This window comes from Betta splendens, chromosome 24 (assembly GCF_900634795.4).
Source record: "Betta splendens chromosome 24, fBetSpl5.4, whole genome shotgun sequence".
Lineage (NCBI taxonomy): Eukaryota > Metazoa > Chordata > Actinopteri > Anabantiformes > Osphronemidae > Betta > Betta splendens.
Window position 1 is genome coordinate 1,442,443 of NC_040901.2, and position 19,870 is coordinate 1,462,312.

Sequence of the window (19,870 nt, forward strand, 5' to 3'; positions counted from 1 at the left end):
TTTATTAATAATAGCTGTGGTAGCAATAACTGTAACAATAGTTATGATAATCATATACAATAAACCATATTTGATGAAGCAGATTGAGAGCATACATAAATAATAACCAGGTAAAAATCTAATAATACCTAGAACAAAACAAAAACAACAAACAAAAAAACTATTTGATTAAGTGAAGCTGCAATTAGACATCAGGATCTCTTTGTTTGTGTAATGTACAGTAATACAATGTTCCACTACTGATCAGGAAGAAGAAGGGAGGATACATAAAGAATAAAGCAACACTGGACCCACAACCTGACGAATGAGACAAAAAAAGCCCACAAATACAAACAGAATGGAAGAATTCAGTTTTTCTTTCAGTTTTTACTCAATAATCAGCATTCAGACGTTTTTGCTTCGGGATCTGCATAGGACAGGGAGGCTGCTGAGGTTTGGGGAATGACATGGGTTTTAAAGGTAACAGTATACTTAATTGCAAGCGTCAGAACATCCGAATGGACCAAGTTTTGGGAAGCTCAGATGAGCTGAAAACAACTGGAAGCAGGAAAGACTGGCTCTTCCATCATCACAACAATGCTCCACATCCAGCTGTTGCAGCCTGTAGCTTCCCACATGTTCACGCCTTGTTTGAAGGCAGAACGTCTCGCCCACTTGTTCCTGTTTCCACACAGGCTGATAGTGCAGCTTATACACATATATATGTATAAATCAATTATAAATATTTAAATGTTTTTCAACATTTATGCTTGATGCATAGTCTTTACGTTTGTGCTCACTGAGACAGATCTCAAAGGAAATGAACACATCATCATAACCAACAAGTAAATTAATTTGCGTTGACTTAAAAACCAATTTGGAAGAAAGAACTGCATTTGTAGCCTCACTTCACACTGTTTACCAGAACTTTACTTAAAGAAATACAATAACTGCAATGATCTATATTACCATTTAAGGAAATGTACCGCTGTGGCGTGAGCTTTAAGCTGATAATGCATAATCAGAGGTGGGAAGCGTTCATATGCAGCCTTTAGGTCGAGCCCACACACAAACTGTCTCTGCAGCAAGTATACTGTGGCCTTTATGGTGGAGGTAGGTGTGGTTTTGGCTGAACTGTAGCTGTAGTCAGGCTCTATAGGCTATAGACTGGGAGTGGAGGATGGAGGGTCTGGTTGCCAGGAAGTGTCAGATAATATTAGCTGCTTTTGGACTTTTATCTGAGGTATACACAATAAGAAAGAAAAGAAGAAGAAGAAATTAACCCTTAATAGTCCCACAGTGGGGAAATTCATTCTCTGCATTTGACCCATCCCCCTTGGGGGAACAGTGAGCTGCCACATGAGCGGCGCTCGGGGAGCTAGCGCGAAGTGTCTTGCTCAGGGACACACCTGATGCCGAGGCGGGGGATCGAACCGCAGACCTTTTGCCTTCCGAGGTCGACCCTCTACCAACTGAGCTACCAGGCCGCTTACAAAGAGGAAAACACACATACTGACTGTTTTGGTAGGAAGCGTAGGGAACATTGAGTCTGTGTACTGTAATGCAGGTAAAGGTTCGATGCCCTAGTTTTTCTATGGGTGTTTTTGTTTAATTTAAGGCAGGGGTTTCTTGGAGAGGATGTGGATGGGAGGTGGGAGGCCTCGGGGGTCACAGTAAGGACAGCATGCTGGCTTAAACAGAAGGGTACAGTAATCAGCCATAGAGAATACCAGAGCTAGAATGAATGCTGCTTCACACCGTTTAATCTCTCCAGTGGGTGATGGATAGAGAGCACTTACAGTACATGTAAACAGGACAAAAGTCTTAACTATTAAGTGAAAGAGCGGGGGGGAAATCAGAATCAAAAGAACATGTCAGAGATCAGAGGGGTCCTGAATCTCCGAAGATTGACATCGTTAGTTGCTTTTCATTTTTTGTTTGTTGTCCATAAAGTCTCGCTTGGGTTTCTCCCGCCGTGTTTATGCAACCAGTCCGTTTTGTATCCGTTAGTTCATCCCACCGCAGGGAGTTCTTCTGCCGAGCGATGGGGTGGAGAGAGTTTTTCAAAAAAAAAAAGTCCGTCCGCAGGATGCACCCGCAGTGGTTCAGTCCCAGTCTGTGATGCTTTAAGACGTTCCTCCAGGGGTTCGTCCACGACACTGAAAACAAAGCCGCCGGCCGCACACGCTCAGCTGAGAGAGAAATAAATGCATTTGCAAACCTGGGATGTACGACTGAAAGGCCTCACACTGAGCCACAGTCGTCAAAAGAATAACACGAGAGTCCAAGTTTGTTTGCAAAGATAAACTGGACAAGAAAGAATAAAGACGATGATGAGGAGTAAACATCTGGTCATGACCCACTGCCTCATACGAAGGGCTCCAACATACAGTCAACTAGGATCATTTCAATATATCACACACAACAAATGAAGGGATTTCATTGGTTAAAAAGACAGCTGTCTGTACTCCTACACACATCTGAGCTGAGCCAACGGAAGCATCAACACAGTTGGCACTTCTTTCATTGACTGCTATCTGAACACTGGCTTTCATTAGAAGACAGTATTAACAAGCTTTACACTGGATCTCTTTAATATATTGATTCTTCGAAAATCCGATTTTCTGTCAAAAACGAATTTCTAAGTGACTACAAAGTTTTGAAGGTTCGTATCCTCTCGCATGACACTTGCATATATGTACGATCTGAAATGATAAACACTCACCGGCCACTTTATTAGGTACGTCTGCACAGTCTAAGTCCGTTCAACATGACAACCCTGCTATTAATGGGACTGTTTTACACGTCCATCGTCTCATTCTTACTGGTTATTATTGTGAACTCACATTGGAGTGTTTCATGTGCCACCACATAATGAAACCTCCCCAATAGCAGGTGAACCTAATAAAATGCCAGTGAGTGGAACACATTGTAATATTACACATTGAACACAGACAATAACAATGTCACATTTTGTTTTTCACATTAAAGAATGATCATGGGACAGGATTTATAATATTCTGAATCCGCACACACGTCACAAGAGGTAAAGAAGGTAGATCAGACTCTCCGTGGTTTTGACCTGCAGTAGGAAGCTCTACAGTGGAGACCCAGCGTCTGTTCTCAGAGACAAATGGAAGTGTCTGTTATTTCCGCCATTTGAAATATATTTACTTTCCCCGTCTTTTTCTGCGCCACGTCTCCTTGCGTTTATACATTTTTCAAACCCCTGGCTGACAAAGATTGGGACTGATCCCGTAGCATTTACATTGAAGTCTCTCCCTCCAGATCCCTAAGGCTGCAGAGAACTGGTGTTATTTTTAAATGCTTCCCTCGTCCGCCTCCATTTTTTTTCTCATTTCCTTCCTCTCTTTTCTTCTCGTCTGGCCAAGGCATTACAGTCTGTTTGGGTCATCAGAAGAAGAAGAAGTCCAGCATATTGTCAGAAACATTTTGCTATATCATCTACATGTTTATAATTTACAGATTACTGTATGTATATAAAAACATCTACCTAAAAAGTTTAAGAGTTTTCGAAGTTACATTCAGTAGCTGAACTAAAGAAAAACAAAACCATAGAAATGTCAACAGAACTTCACACAAGTAGAAAACTGAACAAACATTGACAGTGCATTGGATCCTGCATGACAATTAAAAACTAAGGGCAAGAATTGCAGACCACAAATAGATATATCTATATTTATATATAAATGTTTTTTACTGGTAATACAATAAATACAACATTAGTAAATGGCTACAACTGACTCTCCATCCATACCTGACAGCATGTTATTAGTACAATGTTTGAATACAGAAGGATGCCACTAAAGTAGAGATCCATACAAATAGAAAGGTTTAATTCCATCCCTCTTAGTTCTATTTGCACAGACAAATGTAAGAATATGTATTTTATTCATATGCTTCTTTTTTTTCTGGAATCCACAAAATGCTGACTACTTGACAAAACTAACCAGAAAAGTAGAAACTACACTACCGCAGTCAGTTAGTGGAAGACAGGCTCGAAACGCTTCAAATAAAGACTGCTCCGTTTTCCCATAACAATCACATAGTGACATGTCTGTTGGACCTGTTCCCCCTGCTCTGCCCACTCCCCATGGCTCCTGCCCCATCCAGCAGGGGGCGATGGGGGAGGGAGGTGGACAATCAAAGGACGAAGCAGAAGAAGGCATCATTTACCTCCTTCTTCTACATTGCAATAACAATTTTCCTTTTTTGTTAAACATACATACTATATTACACACATATAATATGTATATACATACATTAGTTAGCTTTTTTTGGATATCATAAACTTAAAAAAGTATACAAAAATAAAATGTTTTTATGATGATCTGTCTAATTGTTCTCCTTCAGTCAGCAAGGCCTGGTTTTTAGGGGTTAGAGCCAGAAGGGACTTGTCCCCGTGGACTAGAAGCTCCGGCCTCGGAGCTCCATACAGTAAGTGTCCTCCTCGCCTCCTGTCACACCGCGAAAGGCTCCTTTTGCAAATCTGCTCTTTTTGTGTCAGTTGCTCTTTTTTCTGTCCTTCTGTGTCCATGCTCTCTTTTTTTAGCTGATGTCCCGCTAGTGATTCGTTTATTTACTAAAAAAAGAGAGAACAAGCGAGTCAGTGTAAAGAGGACAACGTTCTCAGACGGGAAGTGCGACTTTGACTTGGTAAAAAAAGGATGTACAGTAAATACATGGTTTGTTTTATTTCTTTACACTGAGGAAAGTAAACATATGCCTCAAAAACACTGACATTAAAACAGCTTTGTTATTCTGTAAACAAATAGTTTTATTGCTGTTACACAAATGAAAAAAATCATAATATCACACGGTGAAAAAAGTGCCTTTAACAGCAGCTTGGATTAGGACAAATATTGTTAGTGACCGGTCTCAACGTGATGGGACCTAACAGCAGCAAATAAACATCAGACTCATCTTATGTTATTCTTAATTTTATTTGATCTTAAATGCTAAAATTATCTTGATCTAAACTATGTTATCTTTCATTTGTATTTAAACTGGAGAAGGCCATGCTAAAAGTTTATGCAAAAAGTCAAGAAAATATTATCGCTAGTTAATGTTTACATTTAATAAGAGCCCAGTTTATGTTTAGGTAACGGGCAGGTAATGGTTCAGGTTTTGTATTATATATATTTGACTATAATTCTATACTACACTATTTAAAAATGTTTCATCTTGTACTATAATTCCTGTGATCAAACAGATGTTACATTCTTTTAGCTTTTTACTTGTCGTAATGTACAAGAGCGGCGAAAAATGAAAGTTATGTAGAAACATTGCTACAGACAGAGGAAACCCCTATAGTTTAATAAGACAAGTCTCACACACTGTGACCACAGACACATAGAAAGACATTAAATCCAATGTAAACAAGTTTAAGCCTATAGTTGTTTTATAAAATATATCCAACCTGAACTACTCATACGTAGCTGTACAAAAACCCAAACATACCGGTTATGTTTTGATATATATTTTCATCTCGTTTAGTAAAAGAATCTAATGCTGGCGTCACTGTACAACAACAGATACTATCTTTTATAACGTCTCTCCATGATTCACAAATACAGGCAATTGGCTCTCGTAGCCTTAAGACATACATACATTTCAAGGATGATGGATAAAAGAAGCATAAAAAGCAGGTTTTTATTGACATGAATCGTTTTAAGAGCAGAAATCCAAGCACCATACGTGTACATTCATCTGGGTTCGTATGGTTGCTACAGCGAGGACCAACGCTTTTCTCCCTTCCTCGTGATTTCACTGAAAACAGGAAGGCAGCAAGAGCAAAGACAACACAGGAGCAGTCACTGAAATATCTTCTAATGAGATTAGTGCTCATTGAGTGGACTCTCTTATCTCTAATCCGCCTTGGATGCTGCTTCTCCTCACACTTCCCCTCTCCCTGCGCTATCGACTCCCATCTTTACGACCTCGTCACACTCAGCTGCTTTACTGCTCAGATCTTTCTTGGCCTGTGTTGCTTTTTAGCTCTGTACCTGTGTGTGTGTGTGTTTGTGTTATCTCTACATTTTTATTGTCCACGACAGAGATCGTCGTGACAACTCGTTCCTCAGACAACTAATCAAACTGATGAGATATCCTGTATTTTACTTGACAATCAATATGGTGGCCTGAGGCAGATGCTTGATTGGAAATGATAAACTGCCTCCATCATGTTTCCTCACAGCAAAGACACAGAAAAGCACTAATGAAGGCTGTCTCTAGATGCACTGGCTGGATACAAGTTGCTGGTAGACAGTATGTTAAATGCTGTCAACAGCCACGTTGACTGAGAATGACTTTCATGCATCCTTCCCTGTTTAAGCTCCCAGGGGCTTGAGTGTTTATATGACATATGCGGTAAATCCAAACTAAAATGATTTGCTCAAACTGGAATGGCACTGTTAACGAGTGAGAGTGAGACGGCGATGGAGGATGAGTGAAAGCTGAGCAGCCATGTACAGAGATGTACAGAGCAGAAGGCTGATAAAGGGAGGAGACAGCTCTCAACTTCATTTTTCTACAACACACACGAGTACTGGAACAAATAATCACATTTCCTCCCCCAAATTAAGTACATTACATCAAAAGGTGACATTGAATACACACTGTGAAAATAAGTCTTGGCTTTCAGGGTCAAGTCTACCTCCTGGAAGGATTTTGCGTTTAGTTTTCCATGTAGCGGGTGGAGAGGGTTATTGTGTGTATTCATGTGCGGCTGTTTAGTGTCTGTTTTGTGGGGACGTAAAGAGGACGCGTCTCCCTCTTTTCTAGTAGGGAGTGAAGCGACTGCACCCTCCTCTGTAAAGGCTAGCCTGCAACATCAAAGATGAAAAAGCTTCGATCAGTATTCAAGGAAGAACCTTTGTCTGTTATACTAAGAATAAGCTTAACTTCTCTCATTCCTCCAAATGAACTTTACTCCTTTATGAGATGTCGTTTTTACAATTCAAATTAATTTATTTATTTGTTGCCAATCACTAATCTACAGTAGTGAAGTTTTTTTATTTTTTTCTATTTGTGAGCAGGATTTCTTCCCTGATTATTGTTTCCTCTCCCTTTGAACACTGAGCATCTGTAACAGGCAAAGCTGTTTCCCTCCAGGATGAAAGATTTTTGATCTTGCGTTTACTTGCATCAGGGGTTGGAAAACCAGCAGGACAGAAGCTCAGGACGAGGACTGGACACCCCTGATTTATTGTGGATCTTTCATACTTTAGTCAAATCTGGTGCTGGTTTATTGCATAAAGCCCCATAAAGACCTGCTCACTCAACACAAGCCTAACCTTCTGCTGTAGAGTGGTACAAGGAGTGGAATTGATCTTTTTTGTCTGTGATCAAATACATAAGACCAACAATATTATTAACTTAATAATAACAATGTTTTCATCAGTCGCACACTTCCAACAATTAATTAAATATTTTTTTGATGCCAAATTTTACAAAGTGAAGCATAATATTATTTTATTCAGAGTTTCTATATTACAATTTGATAAAATATGGGTGAATGTAAAAAGGGAGGAATCATTTGAAGGAAAAAGAGAAGAAAGGCTCAATTAATGACACAGGCCACTCTCGTAATTAGGTAAATGAAATGGAAAAAGTGGTCGCGATTAATGAAGGCTTTTAGCTAGCAGCTGCACTAGGCCGTAGTAGATGCTGCACCAACACACATCACCGGCTCGTCACCACTCCTCCTTCTCTCCCTAATTGTGTCTTTCTGTCTACTTCCACTCTTAATCCCTGCCCACACCCCGAGAAAGAAAGCTCCTTCAACATCAGGTTTTTTTTTTTCATCTTTGATGTTAGCTGCAAAGCTAGCTAAAAACAAACATTAACTACACGACTTTGTCCCCTTGCAGAACTCCAGGACAGGAATTTTCAAGTCTCAGCTGAGTTTCTTAGCAAGTAGCTTCAGGCCAAATGAAATTGAAAGGGGAGCGTCAGAATAAGTCCCTTTTTCATTTACTGAAGTGGCAGGACTCACATTAAACATTGAAAGTGATTAAAATTAAAGTACATGTCCGTAGGAAGGTGTAATTTACTTGAAGATCTTATAAGAATATTAATCAAGCATGTCAAAAACGCTGTGAGTTATTGTAATGTTTAGTATTATTGTGTTGAAGCGCTGTCAGACAGTACGGCATGTTAGCAAGCGGCTCTAGTCGCCGCGATTCGCCATCAGAAAGCAGCACTGACGCGGTCATGCAGTAGGAAGCGAGTGACAGACTCACCATAGTGCCCACGCTGTATGTGGCTGTAGGACCGATCGTGTGATGATATGGATCCGCTGTTGCATAGACTCTGCCATAACTGTAAAGGAGAAACCAGACAGATGCCCTGTTTAATATGAAAACACAGTCGAAAAAAGGCTGTGTCCTAATTTGATTTAAACACAAAATCACAAATGTTTTTTGAGGATTGAAGGATCTCCTGCATCTGTCGCCGTGGTTACAGATGTGCTCAGTAGGAAGCCTCTGAACTCTTCAACAGTTGCAGTATCAGAATGCATCGGTGAACACAAGCATGTTGAGTTTAAAACAAACAGCTGGATAATGGATAGCGAGCACTAACACACTACAATGACTTAAGAAACATAAGGTCTGGGTCGTCAACTTTAACTGGGCTCTAGGAGACGTCGTCCATCCTCACTGAGGCTGAGGACGAGCCTGGGATGAATCAATGTCGCCCTATAAATGCGCATTGTAAAGGTAAGAATGAGCAATTTCTGTTAATTCATTTCTGTTTACGAGGAAAAAGGGGACACGTGTTTTACCTTACAAATAATGAGGAGGACTAAGACAAAAGATTAAGAAACACGTGAAAAGAAACGGAGATAGCATTATGATCAAAGGGGAAACAATCAGTTAGTGGCCAAAAGTGAAATAAATGACTACACTTTGAAAAGCTACAGTACACACCTCTAATGATGTCTCATACTGGTTCTACTGCACTTATTTATCGCCCACAGTAGCTCCTGTCTCTCCTTTCTGTCATCTCATTAAGTTTGTGCGTGCTCTCCTCTGTAGTCGCAGTCTCTGCAGCCTCTCATTTATACTGTACGTTACCGTGCAGTTTCTAGTCTCGTATGTTTGCTGCCTGTTTCTATAGCTTCTCAGCAGCAAGGCCCTGGGTGATGTGGGTCTGAAGGCACGGGAAGGAAGGAAGCGTGCAGAGGGAGGGACGTCTGGGATTCAAACAGTTTGGAACGCGGTCTGGGTCCGGGGGGATTGTTGTAACAAATACACAAATACAAACATTTTTGATAAATATAAAGAACAACAAACGCACCTATCGCTGTATGCAGCTGCTGCAGTACTAGCTGGCTGGCCATATCTGTAAGCTGCATATCCTCCCTGATGAGAGACAGTCAACGTGACATTAAGGAAGACAATATTCTAAACTAAATAAACAAATTGAAACGATTTCACAAATAATAAATTCTGACTTACATATATTTCTGTTCCATAGAAGCCATCTTGGTAAACCACACTGTGAAGAGAGGACATCACGCACTGAGCTTCATCGTAGCTTTTTGCTCTCTCTCCTATGAAGCGGCTGCGTAGCGACAGTACTGTATGTGGGACATTTGACTGTGTGCCGTGCAGGTACTCACGCTCCATACGCAGGGAGCGGTGGCGGAGGAGGCGCGGCGCGGAACGTGTTGTAGACCGTCCGACCCCTCCCTCTCAACTGGGCCCCTCTGTAGGTCACGGCTGCGCCTGCACTGGGGTACGGAAAACCTGTCACTGAGTGACGGACGGCAAGAAAAGGAGAAGGAAAATGACTTTAATTCACCGAATTTACCTTCATTCACATTAAGAGCTGAACTCAAAGACCTAGAAATGTCAGCCTCCTAGTGCTACAGTGTCATCACCTGAACACATCAGACCCTAGAGCATGGATAACAGCAGGTATTATGTGTGTGTTAAGGCCGAGCTTAGAACCACACCATTCATCAGTGTCCCTCTCTGTGATGTAAATGTGATCTGTCCCTGCCTCCGCTTCCTCCACACATACAGCATCACAGAATGTGGAGTATGTCATTTCCCCGAGGTCTCCTCCGTGTTTACCTTTCTGCACATCAGACATCTACAGCACATATATAGCTCTGTGTGTTTACATATGTATGCATGTGTGTTATTCCTGTGGCCCCATTGTTGTGACGTACAGTATGAATACCATCTGATGATGAGCTATGGCTGCTGTGTGCTATAATGGTGCTGCGATAGCCCACAAATAACAGCAGGACCCTCTTCCTGACAGCAAGCTGTCCTCTAAAAAGCATAAACAGGCAATATCCACCGATACAGAAAGGCCTGAAGTGCCCTCCATGATGCATACCGACATAAAGTGCACGGGAAATGGTGGTGATTTATCCGGGGTTGTTTACAGAAAGTGTAGGTTATACATTTTGATTAGTATTTTTGCGCATTGGTATGAGATTCTTGTGCTGCTGATGTTGCATATGTGTGTTTGTAGGTTTATTATTAATACTTCCGCTCCAGACAGAACGCTGGTTTTATGATAGTGCATGTCACGAGGCTCTAAATCAATCTAAACATAATCATCCTACTGTACATTGCAACAGCAAGGTTTCAAAACATCAGAGTGAAATAAACATATATTTAGTGACCCACCAAACGATGAAAGCATCAACTGAAGTTGAAGCATGAGAAACGAAAGCTCGTGCTCACTTTTTAAGAAAATGGAAACCAATATAATTGTCTGACAATTGACAAATTAAACCTCTAATTTAATGCAACAAGCTACACTTTACTTTTTACTTTGTGAAGTTGCTGCTGTTATCATATTTCATAATGTTACATCCAGACTGGAGGGCAAAGGTCAAAGCTGATACACTTCACTGGTCTGAGCTCTGAGGAGGTCAAAACCAGAGGCTTGAAGTCTGGAGCCACCAGATCTGAAGCGTCTTTAAAACACCAGTTTACATAAATGTGCAACCTAATTAAGAAAAACTGAGGGTGTTGGTTAAATTGGGCACAAAAACTAAATGCACCATTTTGCAGACCTCATTTTTTATTAATCATATAAGGCATGTGAAATGTTTGAGGTGGACACATCCACCAGCACTTTACTTATATGTAGTGAAGCAGAGCCAGAAAAGGCAGGAGAGGAGTGAAGGGGAAATAAAAGAGATGGATTGCTTCTCTCTGTCAGGGCGGATATTTAGAAGAGTGCTGTAAAGCTGTCTGGGAATGAGCAGATTTTAGGCTAATGAGCAAAAAGGAGAGCAGTTAAGGGAAGCAGACAGCCTCAGCATTTCTCCCAAATAAAACCGAGCTGCCACTGCAGCTCACACACGCACACACACACACACACACACACACACACACACACACACACACACACACACACACACACAAGTACAAACCAAAGACTCAGGTAATCAACAAAGTGGACGATCTCACACGTCTTCAACTTATTTACCTGCATAAAATTCTGGACTGTACACAGCTCCAACCACTGGATTGAGCTTCCAGCCTGCACAGGAGACACACACACACGGGATTCACATAGATCGTCATCTACCAGATTCTCTTCATTCCTTTACTACATTTCAAGCAATTCGAGGATTGCAGGACTCACCGTTTGTGTAAGGGTTTGCTACTTTCTTGTTGGTCATCACTCTCGCTGTGGCATTGTTGACCTGTCAGCAGCAGACAGAGGTCAGCGCGTGGACACCCCCCCCCCCGGAGACACACACAGCGTGGGCACAGCAACCACGTCGCACGTCATGCTGCTCTTTTGTAGCATTTCAGCAAAGGCTGCATGCAGAAGGAAACTCAGGAGCCAGCGCTCGAACAAGCGTGAGGACTGGCTCCTCCGGCTGTTACGACCCACAGAAGCGTCCTGATCACATCGGATGTTAAATAATAAAACACATGGGTCATAACACGCATGCAGACACAAACTACTGTATGACGCTTTTATATGGTAGAAAAATCGAACTGAACGTTGTGAGTGCAGATGATTTTAAGAGTTTTCATCTCCTGTAAATTGTTGTGACGTTGGGTCTCCATCCACTTTAACCAACCCCAGGGTCTACATTAACAATTAGCAATTAGCAACACAAGCAAAGATCAAACACCACTGGAATTCCATGCACATGGCACAAAACGCAACCCATAAGAAGATGAAACCAAGCAGAACGCAGCGCGACGGACTCACACACGAACGTATCTGTCTGTCCTGGTGTCACACACACTTACGCATCAGGATTCGGCATGCAGCGTTCAAGGTGCAGCAGGCAGGTGGGAGAGAGCAAAAGGATGGAGGAGGACGGGGGGCGGGAGGGGGGTATTGCAGGAAACGTCAGGCAGGAAGAGAGAGGAGAGAGAGTCAGGGGGGAGGAAGGGAGTCAAAGAACAGGGTGGGGGACAGGAAGGAGAAGGCACCTCTATTTTGCGTCCCTCTACGATTGTACCATTTAGTTTCTCCCGCGCACGGTCAGCGTCTGCGCTCGTTTCAAATGTTACAAACCCAAAGCCCTGCAGTGGCCATGAGGTGGGGTGGGGGTGGGGGTTGGTGGGGGGCGAAGAGAAGGAAGTCAGGAAATGAATGGATGAGACGGACGGGGGAACAAGAGGGGAGGAGAGGAGAGATACAAAGCAGAGATGACAGAGCTGCAGGTCGGGAAGAGTTTGAATCTAGAAGCAGAGGCCAGAGAGACGTCAGGCTGCTCGGGACAGTCATGACAAACAGGTGGAGTCACGGTGAGAACGTCTGGACCACACACACATACACAGTCTACTTATTACTATGCTGCACATGGAGCTTTAGACACAGCTGAGTACTTCACATCCTTCAATCCTTACTGTATGTGGTAGCAAGATAAGATGAATGTGTCTGTATGTCTATATAATGGGCACATGTTTGCATTAGTGACATCACTGCCTGTGTACAGGGCCTCAATACTTCACTCAGCCTGCAGCTTACAGATAGTCCTCTAGTATTTGACGGTATTTCGCACCAAGTTTTATACACAACTATTACATGGAGTAAAAGAGATCTGTGAAGACAGTGGGCAGAACGCAGGGCCGCGTGAAGAAAGGAGGCATGGGATGAATAAAGTGTGTGTGTGTGTGTGTGAGAGAGAGAGTTTATAATTGTTTGGCCTCAGCGCACTTACCTTGGAGCCTCGCTCGTTAAAAATAATCTCCACGTCTAAAATCTTGCCAAATTGCTGCAGAAGACGGGGAGTGAGAGAGGACCACAGGGGATAAAGAGAGGAAATAATTAGAACATGGCAACATGGCAGAGCCGCTTCCCTCCCACTCCAGCGCAGAAAAGATAAACTTATTCAGTGCATTTAAACTCAAAAACCCCTGCACCGCTCCACATTGCCCCCCCCCCCCTCCCCTCCACGCTGCAAAAATGTCAGGCACTCAGTGCTCTGAATTAAACCGTTGTATCCACTCCCCTCCTCCACCCCTCAGCTTAATAAATTATCCATTTACTCTTAATGCTGTTTAATGCTGTGTTAGCTCAGTGGTGGTAATAAAGAGGTGTGTGTGTGTGTGTGTGTGTGTGTGTGTGTGCGTGCGTTTAGGACTAACTCTGTGCAGTGGTAATGAACATTACAATGGTGGATGCAGTTGCCATAGCAGCGCAACGCCTCAGCACGCACCGCTGATCTTAATGATGCCCATCATGCTTTTTCCCCCCTCGCCTTTAAAAAACACACACAAAAGAAGTGAGCAGAGTTGTTTGCGGAGGGACAGACCCTCACACTTAAAATAGGAAACGGAGCATTGGGATATGGCGCAATAATGAGAGGAAAGGGGAAGCCAATCAGGGCTAATGATGAACCATACATTTGTTTATCTGCTCCCAGCGTCTCAACGTGCGTTTGCTTTCTATATGTTCCCTCAATGCTTCACTTTAATTAGCTAATTATGTAGACTGAGCTTCAGCCACGACTTCCAGCTCGGTGACGTTGGTGGTGAATGTTCCTCTGTCATATTTATGGGCTTATTTATTTATTTTTGCATCACTGAGAAGCTGAACTGAACTAACGGGACCGAAGCGAAGGTGGGGCCGATGCCTGATGATGATCGGTGCTCAATAAAAGCACAACTATCACTGCGAAAAGTGCAGAGCAGGGTTGGCTGTACTGTAGCTATTTGAAGCAGCACCAGCCTTGCATATATGATAATGCTTATCCTTGTGCTTGCTCTAAGCAGACCTTGAATCGCGTAGTTTATTTCAATAAATGAATATACATGGAGCGAGCGGAAAAGGCAGGAGGCAAGGTCACAGCGGTGGCACCTGCCTTGAAGATGTCCACCAGAAACGCTCGCAGATGTTACAGGACACAGCAGTTATTTATCTGCGACTCTGTTCTCATGTTCTCATGACGCTGACTCTGCGCTCATGTTTGCATGTGTGGACGGTCCCGTGTCCTGTTGATTACAATCTCGGTCGTCTAATAAGATTGATTCGGAAAACTCAACAGAAATCCTCTAAAGTCTGTGGTTTTGGTGCAAACTTGGCTAGTTACTTGAAAATACAATAAAGACATTAATTATTAATAATATTAATTTACAAAATGAGATCAGGAGCAAGAAGTTCAGACATCAATAATTCAAACCTTGTTGCTCAAACTGAGCATTTTACTTGATTTAAGTTAAAAATGTAAATTCAACACTGAAAACAATATTACTACATAAAATGTTTTGCACATTGTTGTTTTCAGGATTAAGTATTAATGTATATGCATCACCGGATAAAGTGCAAATACTCACAACCCACATGCAATGTTTTAACCACTGCTTCTGAACATACAGCATAAAATTTTAATATTTTAAAGTCCATTATTTGGGTAAAGGGAAAAATGCTGAGTTCTTGTGATGATTCTATGCTGCTGCAACTTTCCAGAAGGATGAAAAATATTTCATATTCATCATCTCATCTCAAGTCTCAGACAAAGGTGTTGTGGCTTAATAGTTAACGCGCTAATCTTTCAATCAACACAAACGTGCTGGCATCAGGCTCTCGAACGGCTTCGTTCCTGTGCCGATACGTTGACGCCTTCGGATTATAATTACACGTTACCTCCTCGGAGGCGACGCCGGCGAAAATCAGAGCCGTGTGGAATAATTGGGGAGGCAAATGAGAGTGTAGCCGTGAACAGGGCACATTAGAGAGAATTCCCTCGCCGGAAACAGTGAGCTACCTGGAATGCTGGAATAGGTGATTAGACAGGAGTAGGTGTCATTAAAAGTCCATTAGCAAAAACCCAACTCCTGGTGCACACACTGCTGGAAGGTGTGCGTGTGCCAGAGAGAGGTTTATGTGGGCTGAGTATCTAATGACTCAGTTAGGACCCCCACCTCTGGGAATGTGACAGTAAGGACCCTCGTGTGGCTGGCTCGCTAAGTGCCTGCTTATTAATTAAACAGCCGAGGCCCAGGGGACGACAGCCGTGTTGCATATCGGCTTGTCGGGTTTCAGCCGGTGTGGGGCTCGGGGAGCGGGTCGCATCCACCGGCTTCTGGGTCCACGTATCAGAAGTCATTCAAGGAAACGCGGTCAGTCTCAGTAAATATCTAGAGAGGCGCGGGTCGGAGTGTGACTTAGATAACTGGATTTCAGCAAAATCTTGACAATGAGAGAATTGAATCGGCACATCGTTGCTGTGAATGGCAATTATCGTTCTAGCATCTTCCCCGGCCTGGTAATTTCCCTCCCAATGTGTTTCCCTAATTATGAATTAAACTCAAATAAGCTTGGTTAATGAACCCGCTTTTATTTCTTTCTGATCCTGTGGCTCGTCGCCTTGTGTGTCTGCGTTGCTGCAGCCGGCAATCTGGCTTCATAAGCTGCATGTATCAGATGTGTATTATTTGTGAGCCACGGCGCGACAGACCTCCAGGTTGTGGCTGCATCACCTCTGATTGAACTTCTTGATACGGCTTTGTTTAATGCTCTCCTATCGCTTTTCTATTACAGCTTTTGCTGAAATGACGCAGGATTCCATTTACTATAATGCCCCCGCATATTGCCTTTGTTTGCATTGTGCCGGTCGTCTAGCCGGACCATAATAGGAGCTTGAGCCTGTTGCTCACTAGTCCTATTTTGAGTGGATGGAGGAGAGTGCCACTGGGGTCCATTGTGGTTAAAGGCTGAGCCCAGATGGAATCTGGAATGCAATGCTGCTGCGCCGGCCACAGTCATTAATCCTTAAAGCCCGACCATTAACAGGGAGAAACGAGACGGAGCGTATGAGTGTGGACCGCATGCGCCCCCCCCCCAGTCCTGGCTGCTGCATTAGTATCAGTCTGCATCAATTTGTCGTTGCTATGTTCAGGCTATGTACATGTACTGCAGGAACGCTACGCGGCTGTAATTGAATGTCTATTAAAAGAATCTTCTTGACTGTGACTCTGTGACACAGATCAATATACAATCTGCCCTTTATCTCTACATTTCTTAAAAGGCACTTGTGAAGCAATTATGCGAGCATCGTCGCAGGCTGCCAGGTCACACGGTACCGCCACCGCGCCGCTGAAGCGACTCCTGATCTTATCACAGCCTCAGACGACTGAATGTATCGTCTCCATAGTCGTCCTGTCAGATCTCAGAGCTCCGTTTGGCTCAAAGACACGTGTCATCGACACACAGCAGGTATGTTAAGTTAGTGAAGGAGTTAGAGAGTGAACGCAGAAGCTAAACTAGATACTACACCTGTCGTCCGTCTCCACCGCTCCACAACCTACAGAGAGTTTACTTCATTGCGTGTCTTTGTTTTCTCACCCCAAACATTTGACGAAGGTCAGGGTCTCGGAAGCGGAAAGGTATGTTGGACACATGTAATCTCTTGGGCTGCTGCTTCTCAGATGAATCGCTGGGCTGCAGGAGGTGCTGCTGGGAGCTCTCTGTCTGCACAACCTCCTCCGCTTGCTGCAGGGAAACAAGAGGAAGGCGGCGTCAACAATGCCCACAGTCCTCGGCAAGCTGAAGGAACTGAGGGTGGAAGCTCAAACCAGTTCATGATGAAATCCCTCCCTGTGTGACTGGAAAGTAACTGCAACAAATTTGATGCAATGAGAATAAATGCAAAGTTAGGGTAGATTAAAATGTGGAGAAGGTCATAAGCCGGGTGACAGAGGTCTGGTTTCTCTATGTTAAAACTTCACTGTTCACTGTTCACCTCATATAACACATGGTGGATTGTGAGTGACATGCTTTGCTTCATACTTGCTATCACATCACCTGTGTAGAGGTCCTCTATAGACACGTTATCATTACTGACCTATTAACAACAGGAACACACGGGCATCAGTGGTCTGGTTTTCCTGTGTGGCCTGGAGGCACAGCCTCAGTTGGAAGGCGAGGCCCTCTAGTGGCCAAGGGTTGAACTGCTGTCAAAACTCAAAATGCAAAGCGCACTGGGCTTTCTCACATGTTTGCGTCACATGTATTAATATGTGCAATAATGCTGTCAGTAGCATTTTATTAGGCCGAGCGGAGTATGAAACGGTTTCTGGGGCGTGAACCTTCCTTCACCACAGCCAACGGCCTAAATCTGTCTGTGTATCTGTCTGGCTTTGTATGTGGCCATTGCGCTCTTGCCTGACGAGAGAGCAGCCATGCAGGGCGAGGAAATAATTACATGAGCATTATCATACACAAGCAGGCCGAGCTTCCACAATGCGGCGTGTACAAGAGACGGAGGGAACGGGGCTGTACACACACACACACGCACACGCGCACACGCACACGCACACGCACACACACACACACACACACACACACACACACACACACACACACACACACACACACACACACACACGTCTGGGACATTTAACTGGGTGTGTAATCAGGAGGTGTGTGTGTGTGTGTGTGTGTGTGTGTGTGTGTGCGTGTGTGTGCGTATGTGTGCGTGTGTGTGCGTGTGTGTGTGTGTGTGTCGGCGTCTGACTTGCTGAGCTCAGCAGTGCGCCTGTGGTCGACCCGCGCAGGCTATAATGGAAGCTGTCAGATGGGAGTGGTGACAGATCGCTAGATTACACATGGTTAGATTACACACGGCTAAAGAATCTCCCCTCACTAGAGATGGCACAATGGTGAACAATAGTCAGGTATGAGCAGTGACCAGATCCAACCAGATCAATTATAGATTTATCTTGTATTTCATGTAATATTGCAGATTATTAAAAACATGTTTTGTGCTAATATAAGATATGCTTCTCTGATATATTGCAAATACTACAAATACACCAAGTGAGTTTCAGGCCACATGAGCACGTGCACGGTGTCTTTTTTTCCGTGGTAACCATCTCTCTTGACAGTAACAGTTACAGCCTGTGACAAACTCTCCCAGTAATGCTGACTTCACCGTGCATCCTCCTGCTGGACTCCTCGTCCTGCCATCACCGTCTACACAACCCCCGCGTGCCTTCCCAGCGTGCTCTGCTCTGATTGGGGCAGACAGCTCGAGCGCTCCCCCACAACTAGGTGGTGCGGTTAGTGTAACTCACTGTTACTGTGCTGGCTGTGAGGGCGGTGCTGCTGTCGCTGCCCGGCTGCTCGCTCTGCGTGTGCGTGGCCGCGTACAGCGTCAGGGCGTGCTCGGCCACCGCGCTGGGGCCCGTGTAGTCGCTGGCGGGGTGGGTGTGCGGCGCGGCGTACTCCGCGGGGATCCCGTTCTGCGGCGGAGGGGGGTACTGGGCCGGCGGGAAGGGCTGGGCCATGGCTTCAGGGGGAGCCGGGGCCTCTTGGTTGCCCTGGAGGGGAAGCGCACAGAAAGCGGGCGGTTAATGAAGCCAAAACAAGCGTAAAACAGGCGTAATGTAAATCCTCCACAATCCCGATCGATCTATTTGCAGGAACTTCACACCAGACGCTGTCACGCTCCTTCTCCTCTGTCCGGGTTCTGCCTGATTTACATGACTATCAAATTATAATTTCCTCCAACCGCTGATGATGAATCCATTTGACAGAGGTGCTTTTCTTCCACACTTAACTTAATAGAAAGGGATTTGAAAATTGAAAAATCAGTCACAGCAACGAGGCTCTGACCTTAGCTGTTTCCAAAGTTTAGCCGATCAATAGCATTAGTGGAGCTCTTTAATACATGGGACCCGACTAAGCACAGGATCTGCCCACATTGTTTCTTGTTGCTTCGCTAATAGGATTCAGTTCAAATCAGTTTATTTATCTAGCATCAGTTCACAATAAATACATTCAGGTGCTACAATGTACATAATACATTTATATAGATCTAAACGATCCCATGTGAGCAACAGAGAAGAAGAAACAACAAGAAGTAAACAAAACACATTGAAGTTGGTTGAATTAACATTGGAAACATACAGAGGGGAGAAACACAACTCTCCCGTCAGCACAGTTACGTTGTAGAGGTTTTCTTATTTCGAGAGCTAAATAACTTTCCATTTGTTTGGCCGTGACTTCTCTTAGTGCTAATCGCACAGAATCAGTGCGGGGTGGAGAGAGGCGGCCTGGGGCGAGTCCTGGTTCACTAAAACAAGGAACCTCATCAATAGGCCTCCCTGCTGCAGCATTGATAAAGCCCTAAGCTGATGTATGGGCCCAGACGAACAATGCGCACACACACACACACACACACACACACACACACACACACACACACACACACACACACACACACACACACACACACACACACACACACACACACCCAATGACTCATGAACTAAGTTTAAGGGGTTAAAAAACTGCATCTGTTAAGTGAGAGCTGCAGGAAATAGTCGCACACACACACACACACACACACACACACACACACACACACACACACACACACACACACACACACCCAATGACTCATGAACTAAGTTTAAGGGGTTAA

At 43.9% G+C, this 19,870-nt stretch overlaps 2 protein-coding genes across 4 annotated transcripts in view; one reads left to right on the forward strand and one right to left on the reverse strand.

Annotated features, from left to right (window-relative positions):
* The window catches only part of LOC114850884 (NACHT, LRR and PYD domains-containing protein 12-like), a 369,265-nt gene that overhangs the window by 53,072 nt on the left and 296,323 nt on the right, over nucleotides 1-19,870 (forward strand).
* LOC114849846 (RNA binding protein fox-1 homolog 3-like) lies at nucleotides 54-19,065 on the reverse strand. 3 transcript variants are annotated; one of them, XM_029141595.3, is made up of 11 exons: nucleotides 18,519-19,058; nucleotides 16,789-16,935; nucleotides 13,163-13,216; nucleotides 12,429-12,521; nucleotides 11,620-11,680; nucleotides 11,461-11,514; nucleotides 9,626-9,758; nucleotides 9,462-9,501; nucleotides 9,301-9,365; nucleotides 8,244-8,322; nucleotides 54-4,582 (listed from the first exon to the last, which is right to left on the reverse strand). In XM_029141595.3, the coding sequence occupies exons 1-11, from the start codon at nucleotides 18,729-18,731 to the stop codon at nucleotides 4,580-4,582; spliced, it is 942 nt and encodes a 313-aa protein (XP_028997428.1). In that variant the 5' UTR covers nucleotides 18,732-19,058; the 3' UTR covers nucleotides 54-4,579. The 3 variants fall into 3 exon arrangements, with proteins under 3 accessions (XP_028997428.1, XP_028997427.1, XP_055362266.1); XM_029141594.3 differs by lacking the exon at nucleotides 54-4,582 and adding an exon at nucleotides 5,290-6,824 and having other exon boundaries at nucleotides 18,519-19,062; XM_055506291.1 differs by lacking the exons at nucleotides 54-4,582; nucleotides 12,429-12,521 and adding an exon at nucleotides 5,290-6,824 and having other exon boundaries at nucleotides 18,519-19,065.

Coding starts and splice junctions, on each gene's coding strand:
- LOC114849846 (XM_029141594.3), bottom strand. CDS start 18,731: ATGGCCCAGCCCTTCCCGCCGGCCCAGTACCCCCCTCCGCCGCAGAAC. Junction 16,936..18,518: donor TCACAGCCAGCACAGTAACA/GTGAGTTACACT, acceptor GTTTCCCTGCAG/CAAGCGGAGGAGGTTGTGCA. Junction 8,323..9,300: donor GCAGCTGCATACAGCGATAG/GTGCGTTTGTTG, acceptor TCTCCTTTACAG/TTATGGCAGAGTCTATGCAA.